General features: G+C 39.6%; 1 protein-coding gene across 1 annotated transcript; it reads right to left on the reverse strand.

The window, feature by feature from the left end:
- Positions 1–653: 653 nt before the first annotated feature.
- LOC145466347 (protein broad-minded-like) lies at positions 654–25,598 on the reverse strand. Its single transcript, XM_081450063.1, has 37 exons — positions 24,279–25,598; positions 23,258–23,404; positions 22,499–22,556; positions 22,056–22,193; positions 21,557–21,634; positions 20,389–20,514; positions 19,814–19,892; positions 19,245–19,348; positions 18,944–19,005; positions 18,353–18,500; positions 18,075–18,131; positions 17,595–17,688; positions 17,260–17,403; positions 16,996–17,085; positions 15,986–16,071; positions 15,550–15,597; positions 14,662–14,801; positions 13,874–14,066; positions 13,039–13,115; positions 12,642–12,780; positions 11,997–12,084; positions 10,802–10,920; positions 10,128–10,274; positions 9,376–9,464; positions 8,677–8,787; positions 8,367–8,478; positions 8,121–8,223; positions 7,673–7,724; positions 7,160–7,236; positions 6,464–6,547; positions 6,183–6,374; positions 5,496–5,650; positions 4,649–4,732; positions 4,023–4,079; positions 3,428–3,529; positions 2,735–2,821; positions 654–2,057 (listed from the first exon to the last, which is right to left on the reverse strand). Exons 1-37 carry the CDS (start codon positions 24,431–24,433, stop codon positions 1,944–1,946), a joined length of 3,936 nt encoding a protein of 1,311 aa, XP_081306189.1. The 5' UTR covers positions 24,434–25,598; the 3' UTR covers positions 654–1,943.
- Between the last annotated feature and the right edge of the window lie 47 nt (positions 25,599–25,645).

The following is a 25,645-nucleotide window of genomic DNA, read 5'->3' on the forward strand; positions in this document are numbered from 1 at the left end:
ACTTATAAACCCAACCAGCGAACATTCATACACCTGTTTTTTTTTTGTTTTTGTTTTTGCCATTTTTTGATGTTACCATTTGTGTAGACTCTGCCCTTTAAAGATCTCAATACTGTCAGTGAATAAATAGTCGAACCAAACATCAAACTTCAAACAAAGAACAATAACCTGGAAAGCTCAAATCGACTCTTCTCTTGTCACTTTGTTAATGCAGGCAAATTGTGTTGTTTTGTAACCGTTTATAATTATCAAGAATGCATCAAGCTACCAACGTTTTCAACCTTAGTCATCAAGGAGGGGCTGCATATACTCTCCAGACACGAAAACCCTGGCATCTGTACACACACAACTCTTTAGAAATGTCATTTAGGGTTGTTTAGAAAACATGCCATGTTATCATACATTTCTTGAGAGAATTGATATTTTTGGTAGCGTGTTTATATCTTTTGGGCCAAAGCACGTGTTGATCACGGGCAGATCAAAGTCTAAGGGCTTTCCTTAGTGTTTCAAGTGTTTCACGAAGTAAACAAGGACAGTCAAAGTCCGAATTCGCTCGTTTCTCTGATTGGTTGAACCCTAACCTGTACAACGAGTGCCATAACCTTTATCGTATGGCTAAACAAACGATATATCTTTTTTGTGGGGAGGGGGGTGGGGGGAGGGGGGCAAGGGCTGAAAAGTAGCAGTAAGCTCGAGATAACTATGATCGAGAGCAGGGTGAACGGACTGGAGTCGGAAACGATGAAAATTTAATTCATGTAGTAGTGACAAAAGGAAACGAAGGTTTAGGTCGTAAGAGCTGGACGCGGCATTCCTACTCTTGTCGACGCGGCGCGGTGAGACGTATCATGAAAATTTAGGTGATTCCGCATTCAATCAGAACAGATAAATGGCGATAAAGACGCTAGGACCGGTGTCAATTACACCTGTATGATGAATTAGAGCCTCGCGAGCTGACAGGTGCATATCCTCGAGATGCCAGGCACCACAGGGTTAACTCCAGCATTAGATATTTATACACCTCGAACAGGGGTGAAGAGAGAACGGTACTGTGAGAGTAAAGTGTCTTGTTCAAGAACACATGGCAATGACCTCGGCCAGGGCTTGAACTCGACTGCTCGCGGATTCGGAGCCCAGCGCGCCAAGTATTAGGCCACACGATAAACAACCGGTGTTATAATTGCAGTTACAGCATTTATTAACTTTATATTCACTACGCAGCAATATGACTCGATTTATTTCGTTTTCAAATTTGTATAATTGCTCTATGGCTAAAAGCCTGGAGGCATTTTTATACTACAATTTTAAATGGAAACATTTATAAACAGTACGTAATCGAACCTTAGACTCGCTATCAACAGATATATGTACAGTAAGATTGATATTTATATACAAATGTGCATTATGAACACAATAAATACCCTTGCAGGGTTATAAAATCGTCTACCTTGGACAGTACATCTCCTACCCATTACCATTATACTGCTGTTTAGAGTTTTTTTAGATCGGGATGTCGACCCACCCCAGATTGAAACAACACCAACACCAACGTCAAAGCTAGTTTCCTTCTATAATCACTGGCGATAGCTGGATTGTGGTTATTTCTGAGTTCTTTTTCGTAAATTTCCCCCAATTTCTTCACTTTTTAGTTATATTTTGTTTAAACACGTTATAAATATTCACGTCATTGTTAGGGGCCTCAGGTCCTTTTTTATGGAGAAAAGTAGTTCCTGTTCGAAGGGTCACCCTCCATTGCAGGTCACGCTGGAAGAGGACATATTTTCCACACATAAACATGCCCCTAGGCAATGCGCAGAGTTACCCTCTCGCGAGTTGTATGTGATGGGTGCGCCTGTCGATGTTTGTGCGTGGATGTGTGCGTAAATGTGTGCGTGGATACGCGCGAGAATCAGAAAATCGCGTCCTTCGTTCTATTACAGAAGTTAAGGTTTGGTGATGTTCTGCAGGTCAGACAGGATTGTCTGACGATATCGAACTTCTAATTCCTGCATGAAATCCAGCTGTTCAGCAACTTTGAAGTTGGGGATTGGATTTTCCTACAGGAAAGACCAAAAAAACGAATGTTTGGTTAAGATTAACAATTAGTTCTGGTACAAAAGTTTGCAGTTAAAATCTCTCTGTAAAAAGACCAGATCAGGCTGTTAAAATGTGTCGAAAAGAAATAGTGACACTTTTGTCAAGTGAAGAATTGTTCCTTGCGGCTGCACTTGCAATTAAAGTCATCGCAAAGACTCCAGGAAAATTTCAGGGTTTCAACAGGAGTGATAGGTGAAATCTGCGTTCAAGCTAAGTGGCCCATCAGACCAACGCTTATCGTCGGTTTCTGTAGCATTAAGTGACTAGGAGTATTTCTACTCCCCCTGGATGGGATTCTGGTGAGCTAGTCCAGCGCAAGGCTACCCCCACCATTAAATTTGCCGGTACTCATTTAAACATCTGTCTTTAACGCAATGATCCCGGCCAGTGTTCGAACCCAGACTGCTCTCCCGGAGTTCAATCCACTCGCCGTTGGCCCACCGCACCACATGCGCTAGTAGTAGATGTGTTAAATTTGGAGGTGGATGACGAGTATATTAGCTGCACGCATGATTGTCAGTCACACTTTCTGTGAGGTACGGCGTACCCAATCCCTTAGAGGCAGCTGCTTCCAGACAACTGCACCAAATGCCACCTTTGAAGAAAGTCGCTGAAAAACAAAACAGATAGAACTCACCTTTAGGAAGATCAATAGCTGCTGTTGTTGCGTCTTTCTTAAAATGTCCTGTTGTAAATGTCTTAGAACTGCTATACAGAAGTACACCTGCAAACAGATTGGAACGGTACGACAAAATCATACTGCCACATAAGATTAGGTACTGAAGTGCTAACTCATGGGTGTGCCGGTAGGTCCAGGCAATTGAGGCTCATTCCAGTACCCTTACTCATTCACTAATTTGCCGTAATACTTGTTGCCATGGATAGGATCTCGCTAGTCTGTAGCAGAGTACGAAGGGTACTGACCCATACTGTGTAGATCCATGAAGGCCAGTATAGTAAAGTGATAGAGAAGTAGCTAAAGTCATTATCAAGTATTGCGCATTGCATGTGAGAGAACAAGGGTAAATGTGGGAAGAATGATTCATGCTCCAATTCCTTCTACAATTTTCAAGTGCTCTCAAAACCTCACGCCGTTTTGGTGTAATACAGTATCATAGAAGATTTTGACTTCTTTATAAATACAAATGGTGCATGCACGAAAAAATAACAGTGGAACGATTCTCCGTGTTAAAAACTGGCGTTTTCCTTTAAAGGAAACGACGCACGTATTATATAGTCTGTAGCATGAACAAACTACTCTCACGGCTCTGAAACTACTACGATAAAGATATGAAACTCACCAACATTGCACCACACCTGATAAACATACCTGATAGTCAATACCCATTGTAAGACAGGTACAAATGTACAAACAGATCTCTTCCCAGTCCAGATAGTTCCAGAAACACTGTCGTAACCAGTGCTGGCAGATCTAATGGAGCAAATCAAGAGAAAAAAATCTGTGAAGATGGCATGCAAATAAATAAATAAATAAATAAATAAATAAATAAATAAATAAAATAAATAAATAAATAAATAAATAAACAAACAATAAATAAAATCACGATCGACATGAACAGCTCAATAGGTCGTTCGATTGTTGACATGTGTTACATTCCTCCCCTCTCAGTGCCGATAGAAAAGCCTTCGTCACTTTCGACTCGCTCCAAATTCATGGCGCTCCTCTGATTTCGATACGTGCGCGAATTTAGCGAATCACAAATAGCCCACTGGCGTTTACTCGCTATATGCCACTTCAGCAATGTTTCTTCTTTTACATGTGTCTTCACATGTGCATTACATTTTTTCAAAGATTCTTCGAAAACAATTTCAGTCATTAGCTGCTCTCCAAAAATGTGATCTGCAGTTGCACGCTTGCATACTCAGTCGTCTCTGATGTGAGCTGTTTACAAGGTTATACTGACCTGCGACGGAGTGTAGCCAGACATCCTAAAGGCAGAATACACTAGAGGCACTTCAGCCTAAACGAAAAAAAAAAAATTAAAAAAATGAAAATAATAATAATAATAATAATAATAATAAACGTTCAATTAACGACAAGAAAATGTGTTCTTTGGGCTCTGTTTAACAGTTATCTTTTGTAAGGACGAGATCAAGCGCCATGTTTCGAGAAAAAAAAAAAGTTTTCTCGAATAGACTCTCTCCATTGAGAATAAATTCATGCACCAATATTTTTTTTCAGGACAACTTCGCAAAAATGCGGAAAGGGAGTGGGAGGCGAGTAGGGTAACCTAAGTTGTCGTAACATTCAATCCAGGGGGGGGGGGGGGGAGGAACAACAGCCTTTGTTACGTTATGGAAAAGAAATAGGGAATGAATCGCCCGTCGTATGGGGTCCAGTGTATCAAAAACGGTCATATAACCAACCTCCAGGACAGATTTGTCTCGTATCTCTGTCACAGGATAGATTTTGTCGGCACATTGAACAATAAACTTCATCCAGATAAGTGGTACAAACTGGGTACAGAAGGTGACTGGGTTCATTTTACGCTAGGACTTAGAATAATCCAACAATAACTATGGTACAAACCATCAGTATCAGCTCCACATTATGGCACGTGCACGAATAGAGTGGAGGAATACCGCTGACTGTAAGGGACACCGGTAAATGAACCTGAGAAAAACAATAAAGAAATTCATTTCACTCTGGTTCTGCTTTAGCCTGGTGATGCACAGAATTGAAGTCATGCATGGCTGATCAGATTGTACACTTTTCAGGAAATTACAGAAGTCCTCTTTAGAGTAGCCAGATAACAAGAGGTCTCACAAGAAGACATTGCGTTATGCATGTAGCCGTCACTGATTAGAAAAGCGAAGCCTCACTTGATGAGCTTTGGGGACAGTCAGGGGAATGTGCCATTTACATTCTAGAGCTAGGGCCATGACAACAGAGATAACAGCATTTACCAGCCCGAAGACCACACTTATTTGAGTATTGATCAGAAAATAAGCTCAGAAGAACTTTGAGCGCTAAGACAACAACCCGTTATTTGTGAGGCAAGCTTAACCAAGACAAAGATGATTTCAGATGCAAATCCACACCAATTGTGGTTATACACACGACTTTTTTCGCACTTGCCACCATTTACAAGTTGCCATTTGGGCACCGACTGTGGCTAGAGCTTATTTTACTACAATATCTGTGGAAGAGCTTGTGATAACTGATTGCATTAGTTTTTCACCTCCCTTGGTAACGCACGCGTTTGGGACAGATCTGACTTCTTGCATTAATCAGCAGCCTGTAAAGTGAAGGCTTCGTTTATGACTCCAATACGAGCTACTCTACAACCCGCTTTAAGGTCTCCGTCGAGGAGTTCACTGTATACTCGCTCACCCATGCTAGGGAGTTACATGGCAGTTCTAAAATGCTTCCTTACCGAAGCGTGTAGTCTACGAACCCACAGATAACCAGAACTGACAAGACTGGAGCACTTGAAGAGGAATTCCCAGGCCAGATCAGGGTCTCCATACATCATGAGAAAAACTGTCGATACAAACCAATCATGGCCGACATAGTCACCACTGAGAGTACCTAGTATCAGGAGAGGGACAGGGTCAAGGAAAGGTGACGTGAGGTAAAAAAGGTTTAGTTTATTCCAGTCCTAGGGAATGATAGAGTCAAAGTATCATTGGAACCTGTGGCTAATCTCCATCTTCATTTCCAAACGCACGCGAAGAGAACCAAACTGCGAGCGAGTGCCAAAAGGAGCTGGGGGAGGGAGTGGGGCAAAATACTATTCATTTCCTTCCCACCTGCCTTCTCCTCCTTTTTTTGCCCACCCCACCCCCCCCCCTCCATTTTTGCTCATCCCCGCCGCCGCGCTTCCTTGCTCGCTCGCTTGCTCGAACTCCCCGCCTGTAAATGCAAAGGAAACGTCTGCTACGCAGGCTAGATACGGATTTCAGCGCGCTATTAAAACGCATCCTTCAAAAATTGGTCTGAATAGCTAAATTTCATCTCCTAAGTTCTAATTTAACCCTTTCCGAGGTAAGTATACTGTTAAATGTGACCTAAATTCTCGCTGATACTGACGGAAATGGCGCTATAGATTTTACAAGGATACGTAACGTGACGTCTGTGGTCCGCTGTTGTCCCTGTAGAAAGAACTTGGAGTATTTCAAGAGGTAGGTCAAATCTTCCACTCCGTCCGTGGTGGACTGGAGCAACTTCAACTGAACACCGTATCGCACCGCTACTTTCGTGCCCAGGTTCTCTATATCTGATAGCTCCACAGTCTTCAGACTGCTTTCACTCGCTGTCAAATGAGGATGAATAAATACGGCATTACTGGAACTCAAATCAGAGAAGTCTTGAAATTGAAACAAACAATTTCAGCGTAATTACCCGAAAAGTCTATCAGCGGGAATATGGCTTCTTCTGGTATATTTGTCAATGCTGTACAAACCTTCTCAAGTAACAACTTCAAGACTGTCAAACAGCAAAACGATAAGTTTAAGTATGAAAATTGATTTCTTTTTTATTAGTAAGAACTTATCTACCCTTCGTTAAAGTAAATGAATGTCATTGATCAGTTCTGTCTGATTACATTTAGCAAAACAGTTCTACAACTAGTACCAAGTACAAACATCGAGCTCTTATGGACTAAGATCTGTCAATCTTTTCGATCTTGTAGATTCCGAAATTTCTTAGCATAGCAAAACGAAAATTGGTTGAAATACATTTTTGTAAATGCAAAAATGTAATGTAAATCTTATTTATAGTGATCATGCACTTAGCTATACAAGCACTAAGCTTAGCTAGTTTACAGGCATGCCACTGAAACAAAGGAAGCAAATATTTCAAATAAACGTAACATACTTAAAAATCCCAACTGACAGGAGGCAGACCAGTTAGCTATTTACAAAGCACGACCGAGGATTTGAACTCGGGACTACCAAGAAACAAATCCCGCTATAGTGGCAGGGTAGAGGCCTTGAACCCGGGACTCCGGATTACAACACCAGCGTCCTAAACCACGCGGCCACGCTGCTTCCTCCTTGTATTTCGTTTGCCTGAATAGGGGTTTATGAATGTACAAACCATTTCCTTTTGCTTTGGTTTTTCCAGATGTCAGCGATTGACAGAACATTTTTCGACATTCCTGAAGCCAAGTGAAGCTATATAACAGAAAAGGTTTATCAGGCAAGGCTTATTTTATTCTTTAGAGTGTTTTGGGAAAATCAATCAAGATATTTGAGCCCTCAAGAAGGCAGCAATGCCAAAACGCTCGTTATTTTTTCAGACATTTAGCCGAAAAAAACAAAACAAAAATACAACAACAACAACAAACAAAACACAAGCTCACCTTATCTACCTAGATCAAGGTGTTAGGTAGTATTTATTTTTATATAATTACCGGCTTTAATCTTTAGAAATCAATTGTCCTTAGATCTAAATTCTGTTCTGTTTTAACGGACAACTTTCGCTTACAGAACATGTAAGGGTGGTGGTGGGGTACGGGTTGAGGATAGGGTAGGGGGCAGCACTGAGTGGTCCATTTCGAGACACAGGTTATCCAACATCAATATTTGCTGTAGCAAGAAGATGACTTGCCTGTCTGCTGACATTGGTTCGCTGCTCTCCAGAAACTCCAACAGAGTATCACCTGCAAAAGACAAAGTGACAGCCCTTCAGTACTGTACACCAATCAAACAAATGTCGTCTTCGGTAGATTTACATTAACACGCCCGAAATGTTTCCTATCTTTATTACATGCTATGAATGCTTGGCCAAGCGTGATACCTTTGGTTTAGGTTATACGACAATCATTAAAAAATCGCTTTAATTGCCAGTTATCCTGCACTTCTACAACTACTTCCTCTGGAATCCGATTGGCCATCTGCACAGCCAAGCTAACATTACATGGGCTGTCTATAGGTTTTAGTGGATATCTCAACGATCGTAAATCATGTTAAAAAAACTGTTGGTTTTGAAATAGTACACTTAGGCCTCCAGAAGACATCGAAAACGATGCATGCATGAAGAAATTACAGTTACCAACCTTCTTCAAATGCTGTCATCTTGGAAATTTGTTCAACAGGAAGATAGTCTTTAGGAGGCGGATAAGACGAAAACAAAGGCCAAGGGTAAGGGTTATTCAAATCCTACCACAAATGACATCAGACAAACAGTCAGTCTATACATGAATCAAGTCATCAATGAATAAACTATTCTCTTAACGAACCCTTTACTTGAAGTCCTGAAGACTTTATCCACCGACGTATAGTTAAGGAGCACTTTTGATTACCTCAGTTAAGGTCATGCCAGGAATGATCCTCTCTGATGCGCCCCCAACAAGATACGTTTTGACCAAAATGTGGTTCCTGTCCACAGAACACATGTCGATGATGTAGTCCTTTCTGAAATTACACAGAAAAAAACAAATTCAACTTGAACCTGGTTATTATACTATTACAGCTTTTTCTGTGAAAGAAATGGTACACAAAGTGGCGTGCTTGTAAACGAGAATTGTCTTCCTAAATCAATCTTACTGTGAACCATAGTGCCAAGTAACCCTCTAAATACGATTACTTACAAAAATTAATTGAAAGTCTTACCCATTGTCTAATCTGTTGTCCAGCTGAGATTGAAGCAGGAGCTCTTGAAAATGATAGCAACATTCCAGAAAGAGGAATGTGTCAAGGCATGAACACAGGACACTTAGCACTCTGAGGAGAAGAAAAGCGACATCGATAACAGCCCTTTACATTAAGAAAGCTCCGTGCAATGGTTTGTTCCGTTCTACAATTTAGAACCAAACGGAACGTTTCATAACATACAGCTGCGGTCAAGCACCTGGATTTGAGTAAAGGCTGTACCTTTCAAGTGCATTTCGTTTGTTTACTATTTCAACAAGTACATGAACACAATTCAAGCTTACGTAGCTTCTCTCCTTGTTCAGTATATTTTCAATTGCTCTTTAACTCACTATCACCAACACTTTTGCCTCAATCGAGCAGCCATCTTAGGCCAGAATCTCGTTTCCAGATCTCGCGCTCTGATGAGAGCCAGATTAGGCCCTTTGCACGATCCGGTCACATGGTACGGAATTAGTTATGCCGGGACGCAAGTTACACAGTGGGACTTCCAAAACAAAGCAACTCGTACCAACCCAGCCAGACTTTCCTTTGTTTTGAAAGTCCCACTGTGTAACTTGCGTCCCAGCATAATTTATTCCGTACCATGTGACCGGATCCTGCAAAGGACCTATTGCTGTGGACACGAAATGCAAAAATGTCTATTTTACGTTGGCGTACCTGAGACCAAAGTGATGTGACTGTTCAAAGTTAAATAGCGAATGGAACTTCTCTTCCGAGTCAATCATAATGAAACGATCAACTAAATCCTGTTTGAGAAGAAAGAAAGATACGTCACAACAACAACAGTCTCGGCAGCCTCGCCTTTCGGACGCCTGAGATTCCGAGCAACAATCAATCCGAGATGCTAAACGAAGCACAGCTACGTCACCAGCAGTACTGAATTTCACGGTTCGAACTGGAGTCTCGGACGTTACTTCGGCGAAGAATGAATTGAGCACAGAATCAAGCAACTAGGAGTAGTAGCCCCTCCCTCCTTCCCTCCCTTCCATGAATGGGACGCTAGTCCACTACAGGGTTACCTCTCAAGCACACAACAAAAAGAGTACGGCAGAACCTGGAGCGATCCGGCGTCTCACACACTAACCATTAGGGCCGCCATGCCTGCCTCCCTGTTACACGACTAACACAGCTGAGAAGACCAATAACTAATATCTACCTATCAGAACGCTTTATTACCTGGTCCAATACTTTCTCAGTTCTGGACCTTCTAAAGTTTCCACAGCACGTTTTCAAACGTTAATCCGTGTAATAAATCTCTTATTAACCAGGTTTACTTGCAACCCTCGGAGTTTTCGGTCTTTCTGTAACACCCAAGCTGCGTTCGATTCGTACCGTCAAGGCCTCCAGTAAGCCGGATATTCTCCCACTACGGCCGTTGCGCTTGGTTAATATGTGATATATTTACTCACCATAATACTGACAGGTGCACAGAACGCGTCTCGACTTGTGATGGTCTCCTCCACCTCAGAACTCGATGTGGATGGACGACAATCGTCGGCAAGAACTTCATATACAGCAGGAAATGCTGACAACACGCTCAAAAGATTGTTGAGTGCCTAGGAGAGGAAAATGAAACGACTTCTGTAAGACCACCAGAGAACTTACTATCCAGTTTACCTCTGGGAGATACAAATAACATAAACGAGTACAACTTGTTCTATAAAAAACCGGTTAAACTGGTTGGTTGCTGTCCTGTTAGTTCTTCTGAGCGTGCGCATGCAACATTTTAATTGATGCAAGCAGTGGATGCAAATGTCATATGTGTTCAACTTGACTATTTTCATCATTCTTAGTTAACTTTATTTGTAGCTTTATTCTCTTTTGTACTTTTATTTTGATAGATACGCTTTTATCTTGTAAATACTTATAATGTTTAAAAATTTAATTTGTACATAGTCGTGATAATTGTAACTCTTTTTAGGTGTCCCCAATTAGTTATTATTATTATCATTATTATTATTATTATTATTATTATTATTATTATTATTATTATTATTATTATTATTATTATTAAAACAAAGTTCAAAGACTGGTTTGACTAACATGGCAAAGAAGAAGGCTATCATACATATGAATGCCAAACCTTGTTGTAGGTTCTGCTGTCGATGCTATCCACGTGTTTGATTCTGGGAGGAGCAGGCTTCCTGTCCTGCCCACTTTCAAACACCGTCCAAATGTCATGCACAAGTCGCTTGAGAAACCCTAATGAGACGCCGGAACAGTGACACAATAGGTATATTTATAAGCCGCGGCTTATATAAGATGCGAAATGACTAATGCCTCGCTTTTGTGTTGGTTGTCATAGCAATCGCGAAATTGTGCGAGCGCGGGGAAAACGTGAGCTTGCGCAGTGTGTGTTCCCGTCTTACGTAAGCCGCAAATAAGCCGCGATTCCATTTATACGAGTGGTTTCGTGTCTTACATAAGCCGAGCTCAAAACCCTCGTCGTACACAAGCCGCGGCTTATGTTATCCGGCCGCGGCTTGTATAAGACGTGAACTTGTTAAAATGTACCGTTTATACGGTAAGTTCGCGTCTTATGTAAGCCGCGGATTGTGTCAGCCGCGGCTTATTTTCCCCCGTATAAATAGCCCTAACACTATTAAAGCCATCGTTATACTTGTGTACAGTGAAATAGCTTCACGGTGGTCGATAGAAACTGAGAGACATAATCGTGTTAACTTTCTTTATAGCAGTTATGTCTTGAAGTGGTATGTTGAAAGACAAAAACACTCTACATAAATCTGTCACGTTTCTAAAAAGATTGGTGTATTATCTGTTTTCTTTTCCGCTTGGAGAGCTTAATTCTTTCCCGGCTCAAGACAAGTCTAAGATTCAACCCAAAAAATTCCATGCTCATGACGCAGCTCTGCAATGATCCACGCTGTGAATCTGATCGGTCATTTTTCTCAAAAGACACGAAACGCTTTAGAAAGTCTGCTAAGAACCATAATCTCAGCGGACTCCCTCAAGCGACATCGTTTCACACATGCTTAAAGCCATAGTTAATATCCGCCAGTGAAGTTCTGGGATATGTAAAAAGTTGAAAAATGTGACTTGTATCTTAACTACCACAAGGCCCACCAAACCACACGCCCCTCGTGGAAATCAGCTTTCTTTCTTCCATGGTATGGCTGATGGGGCAAGTGTGTTAAAATAAAGTTTACCTCCCTACCGACCTAAGTTAGTATAGCTTTTAAAGTAACTGCACGCAGATGTGGAGCTCAGGATGTACGTTCCATTGTGCCGAGTACTTACTATTACAATACAGTCTTTACCTCTGTTTTCCAGTGCAACCATACCCGGAGCAGTAGCTGCGATCTGTGTTACCATCACTCCATAACCAAACTTCTCACACTTACTCACCTAAGAACAAAACCTTCCGTTCAGTTTCTAGTATCGATACTCTATACACAACGGTGAAAAACGACGGAAACTAGAGACGATGTTTAACTTGGAAAAACATTGAATAGAGACATGAAAACTGCCCCAGCAACCCCCGGGGGTGGGGGAGGGGGCTACCCTAGAAAGTTTTATACGGGGAGGCTCCGCCACGAGGTTCAACCCCTTACCCTTTTGTACACCATTTCGACAGAAAAAGTAACCTTTTCGAATACCTTTTATTGAAAAAGGTACCTCTCTGACATACCGTCTTTAGAACACTGCATCCCTTTTCTAAACCCTTGGAATAAAGTTAGGAACAATACTATGGGAGAACACCACGCATTACCAGAAGAGATGTTAACCAAAAAACAAGTATTTTATTTGTTCAGTTCATGTTGTGGTGTGAGTCAAGATACCCTGACTTCCCTACCCTTTCACATACCCTAACTTGGAAAAACTCATGAAAGTGTAATTCCCTGTCCGCACTTTTCCGACGAAACGTTTCTTATACGTTGTTAAAGTAAAAACCTTTTCTGTACCTGTAGTTTCTTGATATATCTCTCATTCATATAAGCCACGCATTCATTAATTTTTCCAGTCTGCTGCAGAAGCAGCAGTCCTTTTGGAGTGCCAGCAAAATTTAACAGGTTATCGATCAATGAACTCTCCCAGACAAGCCTAAAAAGATCAAGAAAACGTACATATCAATGCATCACCATCACGTCCCTTGCTTCATTTTTTTTATTTTTCTGTAGCGATCGTTCACGTAAGAGTAGTGACAAGAAAGTCTAAAGACAAAGCCTTACCCTGATTACAAAATTCAGCGACAAGCGCCATACTCTTACTCTACTTTAAATTATCTATTTTGAACACTTTCCATGTCAGGCCAAGACTGAAAACAAAAGCAACAACAGATAACACAGTGTAAATACTTACAGTTCCTCGTCCTGAATGAATTCTGGTGGCGTTTCATCGGACGCTAGTTCTGTATCTGCAGAGGCTGTTTCGAGTACCTGGTGAAACAAAAGGCAGTATATAATAAGTAATTATGAACATACAGCTGTGCACAAGTGAACTAGAAAATTTCTTCACTTGCTTCATATTGACAAATAGATTCCCTGTTGCCGTGCTTCTGCTGTTTGATAATGCCCATCAATTCCAGAAAATAGTCATGAATATACAACAGGATTGTGTGGTCACTGATGGCCGGAGTTCTAATTTGTCACATTTTATGATCTATTGAATCAAGGCAAAGGAACTCTACAATTCAGCGATTTACAAATGATCCACGTTTTCACCATTCAACAAGAGCATTGAAACTTTACAGTGTTACCAATTTCTTCTTCTCCGACCATTTCTGTGAAACGATTTCAAGACACTAGTGTAGTGTCGAGAGGTGGCCAGTCATATTAGAGCTACTTTTCAGCGTATTTATATAAGCAAAGGTATCATCATAATGCATGCGCAGTAAGCTACGTGACTCCACAGCTAGTTGATTATGAGGGGACAGGCTCACAAGGGATACACACTCAGTAGATCGAGTACAAGAACAGAAGAATGCACTATAGACCAACCAAATATAACAAGGCAGGATGTCTTACAACAAATGAATAATAACATTTACAGCACCAAGTGTTTTAGCGTTAAAAAAATGCGGGAATCAAAATTAATCTAGGCTCTTCGAATTGTTTTTAACGCATGTGTGCGGCCACGACTCAGATTTTGAAATGCTAAAGATATCAAGGAGATGATGATCAGTGTAGCTACTCACCTTAATCCAGGCGTTGGCGATATGTTGATGCAGTTCATAGTGATTCAGTACCATGAGTCCATCACATGTGTTGTAAAGTTGTCGGCAAATGAACAAGAAGCCAGAAATAACCGCTTTGGAAGGTGTTCCGCCTGGAAGTCTGTCAGATAAAGCTTTCTTGGCGAACTGCGCTATCGTGTGAGCTGGGGAAAACCTGAATATCAGAGCAACAAAAATATAACAACATCAGTGCTCATTAGGAACTAGTCAACATGGATTTTTACTAAAGGTTTGGTTCAGTGGACTTTTGGTAGGGTGTTTATAACACATTTGTGTTATAAATGTCCTCAAACTTGCATTGAAGCAACTTTGTATTATCTGAGCCCTGTTATTTGTTGACAACAGGTTTTTTTATTGGATAAAAAGTTTATAACACCTCGAATAAGGGCCTCAGGGGCCTTATTTACAACTCTTCAGTTCAGAGACCAAATGTTAATTCGAAAACATACGATATTTCCATTACGTTAAACAACGGTACGTTATGCTACGTAAGCCTGCTGTAACATAGTAATACCACGAAATACTGAGGAAATGGTGTGAGCATTAAGCATTGTGTTAGTGAGATCGAAGAAGGTCGAAGCAGCTGTACAAGGCTGCAAGTTGCCACTTCTGACAGATCTTTTCAAGATTACTCTCAACCAGATGATCACACCAGACGATCTACTGATGCTCTCAGGTTCAATCCAGAGTCCATTTTCGAAGCTTAAAGCTAGGAATCCTTACAACGGATGGCAGAGGCACTGCAATACCTGCTTCTCTGCCATCTGTCCTGTGCTTCTCCATATAACAGTTGCCTTTGTCCTGTTTCTGTAACAGCCAGTGTGGCTAAAACATCAGCTACCAAGAGAAGCGTGTTCTCAGCACCCGGTGTGTCACAGCTGTCCATACCCTGAAATGAAAAATACAACGTCAAAGAGTTATCACAAAAACACAATAGAGCAAGTATCTCTCAGTCGTTCTCTTAATCCACTTATTCTTTGGGCTCCTTAATTAAGCAAACTTATCCTCGCGAACTCTACTCAGGTTGGTCGAAATTTGGCTTAACCAGCCATTTTCCTACGAAAATGTGCTGCCACAAAACGTTTTGCCTGGCGGTATACTCGTAAGAACTTGTACACTTTGCTATACTTGGCTGATTAGCCTGGGCTCGAAAAAACTTGAATTCTAGCTTGCCCTTCGGACAAGCAGGTCAAAAATTTTGCTTGCCCTGGGCAAGCCTTCGTTTGCTTTAATCACTTAGTTGAAAGACAACTTGCCCGGTGTCTTACCCACTGGGCAAGTGAGAATGAAAAGTTACTTGTCCGGCAGGAAAACCTTCTTATTCCGGACGACCGCAAGGCATTTTTTTCGAGCCCTGTTAGCATTGGAAATATATTTGGGGATTTCAAACTCAAGGCTTACACGAATTTTCTGAATGTTCTTCAAAAGTACAAAATTGAAAACAAGTTCGCAAAGGGAGGTAACCTGCGTGCATGTCAAGCGTATTAAAAGCGTTTTAGCGGAGGAAAGGAGGGAAGAGAGTGAGGGAGGAAAGAGATAAATAAATAAATCAAACAAGTACAGAAATGATGGGAAATATATTTAGTAAGGAGGTATTGGTAAAACAAAAGACCGTTTCATATTTTTTGACTACTTACATCAAGCCAGGACTGGACGGGAGACAGAAGACTGGTGGTTATCACATCCTGGGACGAGAAACAAACATAATCAAATTTTTAACTCAGACTGTGTACTGTCATCTTTGGTCTCGAATCCAATGTTGAAGGAAGCGTGACCGAGTGATTAGAGCGGCGGACTTCAAATCCAGTAGCGGGTTTTACGTCCCATTTTTTTTACCACCAGCTGGAGTTGTTTCAAGGCAGACCCGAGTAAAAAACCTCAGCCACGTTTGAAAATATTCAACTGGTCTGCCCCCTGCCGGCCAGATGAGGTTTTCAATGTTATGTTTATTTAAGATACTTCTTTTAGCGTTTGTTTATATTGGCCCAGAAGAGCCCCACAGGGGGAGTGGACAGTTAAGAAAATAACATGACAATCTTGATCACGTGGTATATTGAGTGTAGTCGTACTTACCTTACAGAGACATTCTTTGCTAGAGTTGGTGCAGGAAGCAATATTCTTTAGCACATCACAGACCAAGTATCCAGGATGAAACTGAACTGATGATGTGTCACAAGAGACAAAATAAAATGCTCATTGTTATAGCCATAATTTTCAATATCCAACGTTCTAAATTAAAAACCGTTTAACGCAATGACAGGATCTAGATGTATATGTACTCAAACAGTGGCTTGACGTGAGAGGGGGGGGGGGGGGCTTTCACGGGTTTAAAAAGGAGAGGGGGAACGAATAGCCACAAGACATTTTACGATAATTGCAGAAATTCTCACGCGCTCATTGGCTAATTTTTATTGTCAATAAGCAGACGGACACATGAATTCATAATTCATGCGATGCGTCAATGGGTGTGAGCGGACAATTTGACAATTTGTTATCGTAAAAAAGAAATTGATGTCAGGTTTTTGTTAAATATACAATACAATACAATACTGGTTTAATGTGAATATCCGCTTAGCTATGGTGGTGCACTACAATAATTCACCGGCTTGTTTACAGGTATATCACTAGAAAAGAAATATTAAAATAAAATGAATATGAAGTGAAAAAATTGGCTAAAATAAGCTAAAATATCGAAAAAACCAGTTAAAACTTCCTTTACATATGTACAAGCCTAAAATTAATTAATAAATCAACAGAATAATTAACTAATATACACTACACTATGTATTAAGTCCTTTCAAATCTGTCAAATCCACAAATACGAACATGTAAATACAAGACTACAAGTTACATCTGTCACAGAACATATGGGAGAAAACACTAGTGATATGACGTTTAACATCACAAAAAGCATCAATAATGGAATGTAGAAGCATGTGAGTTGAACCAGAAAAGTCACTCTCCAAATGGAACTCACAAAATTATTAAAAGAGTGTTAAAAGGAACCAAGGTGGCTGGCAGGTTACTATTATCAGTAAGCCTGACATTGAGACAGTCTCGGGATTGCGAGTTCATGATCTTACCATCTAAGACAAGCTTAGCACTTGCACCAGGCAGAGCTGTACACATGATTCTAATCAATGAAACAAGGAGGCTGGAAATTGTCACCATTTCTGAAATGCAAAACCATCAATTCAATTATTATCACAAACATGCAACTATTTCCATTTAACCTATTCAGTCCAAGTCATCCACAAAAATATATCCTAACTGGTAAAATCAGAGTTCAGTAAAGAAAAACTTGGCAAGACTATATAGTACATTAATTCTTCTACAAGTAAACCTACCTTCTCTTTCTGGTAATAACACAGGAAACAGTGCTCTGCCACCGCTGTACAAAAGTACTCTCCCCAACAGGCACAAAGAGTGAACAAAGTAGATATATTCCAGGTCTTGTGAAGTATAAAACAGCCCATCATTACCATCATCATCTACACACAAACAAACAATAATTCACATATTATCAGAACTGTTTTTGCATGTCAGTGTCGACACATAACTTCTCCGTCGACCGCTGGATATTGAAAGAAAGGAGGCGAGAACCAGGGAAATACAAGAAAATTATTTCAAAGAAAGAATCATGATGAGAAACTATACTCTTTCCTTTTGACTGTCTGATTACCTCTTTGTTCTTCATTAAGTTGCAACATTTCCAAGGACTGTAGGGTTTTACAAGTTCTGGAAAAGTCAATACATTGGCTGATGGCATCTGCCAACTAAGTGTACATTAGAAAAAAGAACACAAAAAAATACAATCAATCAATCATTGGTTGGTCATTCAGTTAGTTGACCAGTCCATTGGTCAGACAGTCAATCCACCAATCTGTCCATCTCTCTGTCCAATTCTGCCAGTCGGTTAATCAGTCAGTCCGTCCATCTGTCCGTCCATCTGTTACTCACTCACTCATTTAGTCAATGCAGCTATATTGTAATTAAATAGAAAACATATTGATCATTTAAATTCATTTTACATTGTTGTTGTTTTTTGTTAGAACCTAAATTTTCGTCTGAATAACTTGGCGATAAAGAGCAGATCAACTCTCTCATAAATAACTGAGATCTATATATTAAAATATAGATATTGATAATTTTATAATCTTACCAAAGAAGGATGCTTCTTGAGTTCTTTAATTGCGACAGTTCTACTGTAATTACCATGCTATAGAATAAATGATCATGATTAGTGGTTAATAACACAGTAACAACAGTTAAGTTATGTCATGTAAGATACATCATTTGTGTTAGGGTAAGTGGGATGCTCTTAACGGTTTTCCATAAACTGTAATATCAGACCATGTAAATACAAAATTTTGAGGATTCATGTGAGGTTCTCAATACCTCAGCTTCTATCTGCAGCAAGCAGGAATTGTTTGAACTTACCATCCACTTTTTAAACCAGGTAGCTCTCGGGTCAATCAGAGCAAGGAAGTGTAGTGGCGTCATGAACTGCAGCTCAGATGATTCAAACTCTGGATCAGAACTGGTGGAGAACAGATTGAAAGTACTCGCCAGAACAGTCTCAAGAAACCTAAAAGAAGAAAAAATTACATCCAGTCACTAGCTATGTAGCAAGATTACCACTCACTGGAGTAGTAATCTACTATTCCAGTGAGCAGCCATACTGCTGGCAAAATTACTACTCACTCGGGTAGTAATGCAAGTGAAATTATTTCTTAATTTTAGATACCATTTGATTACCATGCAATATCATGGGGGACAAATACGCTCGCAATATCATACCGAGAAATTTTGCACCCAATATTGCCATGGCAATTTTATAACTTCACATGTGAAATAATAAATTAACGTGTAAATTTTGTGCCAAAATTTAAGGAGTAATTTGGCACCCATGATATTATGTAAATAATAGTGTATAATTTATTATCATAATACCAACCTGATTGTAATACCCAATGTACATTGTGTACTACAATCAGACTAATTTTCATATTAAACATGAGTTCAACACACCATTCAGGATATCTGATCCAGAAGGATGCAACTTCATGTTGAAATTCATTCAGAAGCCTGAACTGTGGAAGTGAAAAATTATAAACCATTCATTATTAACACTAATAGAAATTTTAAAAAAATTGACACAGTAAAAATGTGAGCATAATGTTTAGTATTATCCCAATATGATAGCTGTAAATTGAACAAAATTTATGCTAAATATTGCATGTGTTACAATTTACATGAAAAATTATTCATAACTGTTATTTCATGCTGCTGTATGACAACAAAAACCCGTGTACAGTCATAAAACACTAACCCGCTTCAGTAATCTTTGATTATTTCTGGTAGATGCATCCAGGCCATTTTCAATGTTTATCTGGTGACAATTAGCATCACTGAAGCATGAGACAAGGTGCTCAGCTAAAAGAGGAAACAAAAAGATATGCCCATAATTAGGTCATTGTTTTCTGTTAAGATAGAAATCAAGGCTTCAGAGCAGTGTGCAAAGAAAGTCCTGTTCAGTTAAGCCTGGGCCTAGTGGATTTGTCACTTTGTCCGTCACTTGACCAACAGACAAGAAAAGACTCCTTGGGAATTTTTTTTTGAAATTCAAATTCAATACAGGCTATCTGGTACATCAAACAGTAATATTGACGCGTAAGTTTTTTAATACCACCCTGTAGTTAGAGCTTGCTGGAGTGGCAAGCTCAAAAATTAGTTTTCTGTGCACCAGCTGCAGAGACTGTGCTGATGCCAGGATTACTCGCACTCATCAGATTTTGTCCTTTCGTTCTCTATTGTTTTAGGCCAACTGTGTTTTCTACACAAGTAAGAGCCACGATTATGTTATGGCTGCTAATGTCTACTGACCAGTTTAATGCTCACCTAAGCATGTGTAGATCTCTTTTGTCACATGAGCAGAAGATGCCATGAACATTCGAGCATGAAACTTGAGACTCTTTTCCTACAGTAAACGAAACAATGGTTACAACAAGTTACAATTACTTAATATTCCAGTGTTCAAGTACAGATTTCAGCGACCCAGCACATGAAATAATATTTGCATAAAACAGTTTTTTTCCATGATTTTTTGGTGGGGTTAATTGTCCCCAGACTGAAAGTAAAAGGAGCACAAACAGTACATACAATGTACCTCACAATTCTGAGATTTGCCATGGCCAAATCAAAGGATATGAAACAAATGTACAGCTGCACGAACAAGAACTTTGTCAAGTGGCGATAATAAAGAAATGAGTACTTTCTAGAAAGTCTCCATGGAAACCTCCCCTGTGCACAAGGACACTGTACTGGGGTGGGAGCTCAGATAAAAAAACCTCCCCTGGGGGATATGGATATTTTCTGAAACAACACAATACATGTATGTACTTTTGTGTTCATCAAAGAAAACTTCAGAAGAAGATGCCAAGTATTTTATCTGGAAAACATAAATTTGAACATACTGCCAGCTGTTCATCTTCATCAGCCAGTGCAGCTAACAGTCCTTTCCTTATTCCATCTGAATTCTTGCTGGTAAGTTCATCGGAGAGAGGAAACTGATACAGAGTGTTGAGAGCATTTATCCGAACCTGTGGCAACAAAAGGATATCAATGTTAATAAATGAAAAATGGAAGTAAGGCATGTTCTGCCTATTTAGGACAAGGGCAGACCACCTTCTGCTATTGATTCACTGGTAATTAGTAAAACACAGCAGTTCATTCAGACCTGCAGTTTTGTTTTCATTTTTGGCAAATCTGCAGACCTCATTATCTCCTCAGAGCTTTATTATCTAGCTCTCTGCACGCACTGCAGGCCTATGATGCTCCCACATCATAGGCCTGCAGTGCGTGCAGAGAGCTAGATAATAAAGCTCTGAGAAGATAATTTTGTTCTTAGGGTGAGGGACTTTGTTTGTATTGTTCGTCTATAACTTGTTTTGTTAGGTCAGTTATAAATAACTTTGAAAATGGTGTGGGTCCCCCAAAAAGAGACCAAGTGGCTTAATGTGTAGTCAATGAGTATTAGAGTTAGAGTCTGGGTCTGGGTTAAGTAGCAGTCTGACCTATGTGCTGCATATAGGGTAAACCAATTTACTAGGTCACTAGTAAATTCACTAGTACCTCTCTCCCCTGGTGTACATGTACAAAAATTCTGAAAAGAACATTTGGTACATGTACCCAATCCAGAAGAGTAGTGATAGTCCTGAATCATGTTTAGCTATGTACACTATAAGTGCTGTTAGTCACCCAGTATATACACGTAAAGTACAACTTGACATCAAAAAAAGAGAAGAAGAGGAACACATCATATGTATGTAGTGTACTTGTAATGGCATTGATCAGTTAAAATGTCATCTATCAAATGTTTAAACAACACATCAATAATTATATTTTTATGACTTTCTAAATAATGTACTTTTTAACGGCTACAAGTAGAGTAGTTCCTGACCTTCAAAAATTCCAGCCTGGTACAGTGTTCGTGGGAATAAAGCAGTAACCAAAGGGACATTAACATGTATAAGAGTGCTCCATGTCCCATGTTAAATAAAATTAAAGAAGCTCTTTTCTTAAATTCAAACAATCCAAAAAAAAAGAGAGAGAGAGGATATTATTAAATTAAATTCAACCTACATGCAGTGGTTTAACTGGATGCAGATTTTCTGCAATCTCGCTGAATTTCTCAGGTGACATATTAAACATGTATCCAGTCTGAAACAACATAAAAACCAATTACAATTATTGATTATACATAATATGAACCAAGCAAGGAAAGTGATCAAAAATAACATCTAAGCCCAAAGAAATACGAACAGTGTTATGAATGTACTCTATGGAATATTAATTTTTGTTAAGGAGGTCCTAACCCAGGATCTTGCATCTGATAAATACTCTGACCTTTCTTGCAGTTGGCAAACAGAGTTAATTTGTGTGATCTCAGCACGTTTTACATTATGTATGCTTCTGGGGGTCACCCTATTCATGAGCATACATTTGGCTGTGAATTCAATTCCCCTATTTATTTTGGGATAAATTCCTGTGATAAATAAGTTGATAATACTTGGAGGTTTCTAACAATCAACTTTTGGACAGCATTACGTTAATAATAGAGTACTGGACGTATAAAAGATACCTGTCCAAAAGATGAAGACATAGAAGAATCCTCATCACTTGAATCCAGTGACAATCTGAAAGGATGCAGTCGACCCCTGTTTTCTGTGAGCTCATAGTCAGATGTACGAAGGCTAGGGTTCTGGGAAAAACTCTGGATCTGAAAATTAATGATCTGTTTAGATTACTATCATTCTATAAGTACCTATAATTTGAGTAAAATTTATATCCTTATATTCTTAACTTAAGTGCCCTAAAACATTTACAGTGACAGTACCAAAAAAAAAAAAAAAATTAACTACTATTTTCTAAACAAAATATGAATTGAACCACTTTATAAAGGCAGTGCAACTTTATAAACAAACTTTTAAGTCATTGTAGTGTTTCCCAACTGCCCCGTACACCTACAGTATAAATGTTGATGTCCATGGTTATTTTAGATTGATAGTACAGGTATTATCTTACCAGAGCATTTACTGCATCCTTTGTATCAGCCAAAATTGACTGCTGAAGGGCCACAAATCTGTAAGTTAAGTTTGGCATGATGAGAACAGGTTACTGTATACTTGACGATATGAACATGCAGTAAATCTATTACTCCATTTTCTTTTTCTTTTTCTTTTTTTTTTTTTGGAATGATTGAATGATGAACGGTCCAGATTCTACTCTTGGCTTGGGCCAGGTTCTGGTGTGTTGTATTCTTGCATGTTGTGTTCTTTACTTTTATTTTCACAGTGCCTCTCTTCAGCCAGGTGTTATAAAGGCTTAGTCCTTACTAATGAATTAATTAATACACTGGTGGACTGCGAGCAACCCTGAGATGGACTAGCACTACTCCATTGCTTCTAAATTCTACTAGGCCAGTTACCCTTTCATATCATAACAACGAATCTAAGACAAAGGAAAAAATACAAAACAAAACTAAACAAACAATATACCACAATATACATGGATAAACAATGAATGAATTATTTCACCTATCCTAAGAGTGCTCTATACAAAAAATATGCAGAGTAAAATATAAAGATATAAAGACAGAAGGTAAATGTAACTTGAGTTTCAAGCTCTAAGGGATCATCATCTCACTAGCTGTTTGTGTCAAACAACCAGTCTGATGATCGCTTAGTGCATGAAACTCAAGTTACCAGGGGTACATTTACCTTCTGTCTAAGTTAAATCTTTATACCATAGTATACATGTATTTGTAACTATGTTTAAACTTACTCAGGTGAAGCTATAATCTCGTCTGTTATAACAGACATTGAGTTGTTTCTGTCTCCTTCCCTTCCAGTCAGTCGCTCCAACTTCTTGTCAATTAAAGGTGTAAGAGTGGTGTCAATACGACTCCTAAGCTGACGTACAAAGTCATATCTAGTGAACAAATAGAGTCAGAATTTTACCAAAAACAATCAAGTGAGTTATAATGCAAATCACTTCAAAAAGCTACATGTAAAAGCTTCTTCTTTGTCAAGGGTACAAATATTTTATAACACAAGAACTGTCACTTGTAATTATTTAAGAAATAGAAAACGTGTTCTGTGTTTTTATCGAGTCATAGAAACATGAGTGGAAGTTTCGGAGAATGAGAAATGCTGTGGCATGTAAATTCTCTTTGCCCATGCCATCATTACTTCAACGGCTCAGCAAGTTCTGTGTTTGTATAAGTTGAGTTACAGAAACCCAATTTTAATCAATAAGCTACTCCTGTAACTAATATAAAATCAGTTCCCCCTCAAGTACAACATTAGGATTTAAAAAAAAAAACATTGTCCACCTCGAAAAGAGAACCGATCAGTCTGTATCATGTCATCCCCAGTGGCGGAGTTACAGAGGGGACCAAGACGCCAGGCCCACAGTTTTGGTGAAACAGTTTGGGGTTTTAAATGCGAGAAGGCAAGACTAGAGGTAAAAATCTGTTCTTGAAAAAAATATTAACTTGGAAAAAGAAAAAAATCAACAGTAAAAAGTTACTACTTGTAGCTAGGGGGGAATATTATTTCGATAAAAAAACTTACAATAATAATATTGAGCTTACTGCATGGATAGCATATACATGTACAGTGGTCTAGTAGACACAGTAGGTTTTCTTGTACATGTAGCAAGCTTTGCTAAATATCTATAGCATATCTCCGCATAAAGTATACTATAATAGACCTCTTTTCGGTTAATCAAGCCCAAACAGATTTCAGAACAGAGTCTGCTGAACTCGATGCAATGACACCAACAGAACACCCTGTTTCCAAACCTGTGAAAATTTTCGTCTGTTGCCTCTAGGTGTGTTAAAATATCTTCGGCCGCCGACACCGACCCAGCTTCCTTTATGGCAGGCTCTAAACTTAAAATAAGCTGATTTAAACTAGCAAAGAAGTTGTCACGATTTTCGGAATCCTTTCTTTCCATGTTTACAACTCCGTCGCTAGAAACTTGTTACTTCGCCGCCATTTTGGTTGATAAGGAAAACCTTCTTACCCAGACCCTCCTCTGTCAACCCGGAAATTTGCACGCGGCAGAAAAATGTTTTGGATCACGTGATCTCTTAGCACAATCATCTCTCCACTTGCCCAAAAGTAAGCTAGATTTTGGTTTTAAATTAATCGTTGCAAACCTTGTAATCTTTGTCTGGAGTTAACTCCTCTAAACAATCAGACCTGGTGCTAAATTTAGCCTCGGTACTCTGAGAAGATATACAGGAACAGACAAGCATTGCGCACAAATGGTGTTTACGAGAGTAAGAATACTTAGGTCGTCCCCATTTTCGTCTCCCATCGTCCTGACTCTCGTGAACGTGAGCCGTCGATCGGAAAATATGCAGCCGAGTTTTTAGCAAAAATAGTTTGTAACCTATTTGACGCTTTTCGCTGCTGTTGTCACTGTTGTTGATGATGTTGTTAGTTAGTTTGTTTGTTTGCCTGGTTTTTGTCCAGCGATTAAAAGTGAGCGAGAGCAATTTTAACACTCGAAGTATAGGAGTTGTACCTGCAACCGTGTAGCCAGCAGCGCAAGCCGATAAGCCGGCGGGACATACACACCGGAGGAGTCTCATATAGAAAGGACGGGGCTGCTTGTCGTACTTTTTAGCGGTTGTATCTTTTAGAGATCTCAGCCTCGACAGGTCCGCAGCGGAGGCCGTTTTCGGTACCTTTTCAGGGTATTGAGCAAAAAAAATATATGACAGAAGAATTTAGGATTGGAAAATGAGCTCTTGACCATGTGCGGCAAGCTTCGACCTGGGCTTCGTGATCGTGGTCGCGCTCCGTGTTTGTGTATCGCGTTTTGCCCTTTGACCCACTAATCCGCCTTTTCTGCAGGCTAGCAATCCCGAAGCAAATAATTGATCTGTGACAAACTGATAAATCACGATATTTTGCAATAATCGAGTTCAGTGATCGTCTTATCACTCCATCACCAAGTTTTTTCATATTTAAATCACCCTCTGACAGCCCAGGCAAGCGATCTGCCATTGTTCACACAAGAGCGTGGTTACAATTACGCATTATTTATTGGGCAAAATATAATTTACAACAACACAAATTTAGGCGATATTACGCATAACGGAACCATTTTTTGTAGACAGTTATTTGCAGGTCACGTAGTGGGCTCTGGCCTAATGAA

This window comes from Orbicella franksi, chromosome 13 (assembly GCF_964199315.1).
Source record: "Orbicella franksi chromosome 13, jaOrbFran1.1, whole genome shotgun sequence".
NCBI lineage: Eukaryota > Metazoa > Cnidaria > Anthozoa > Scleractinia > Merulinidae > Orbicella > Orbicella franksi.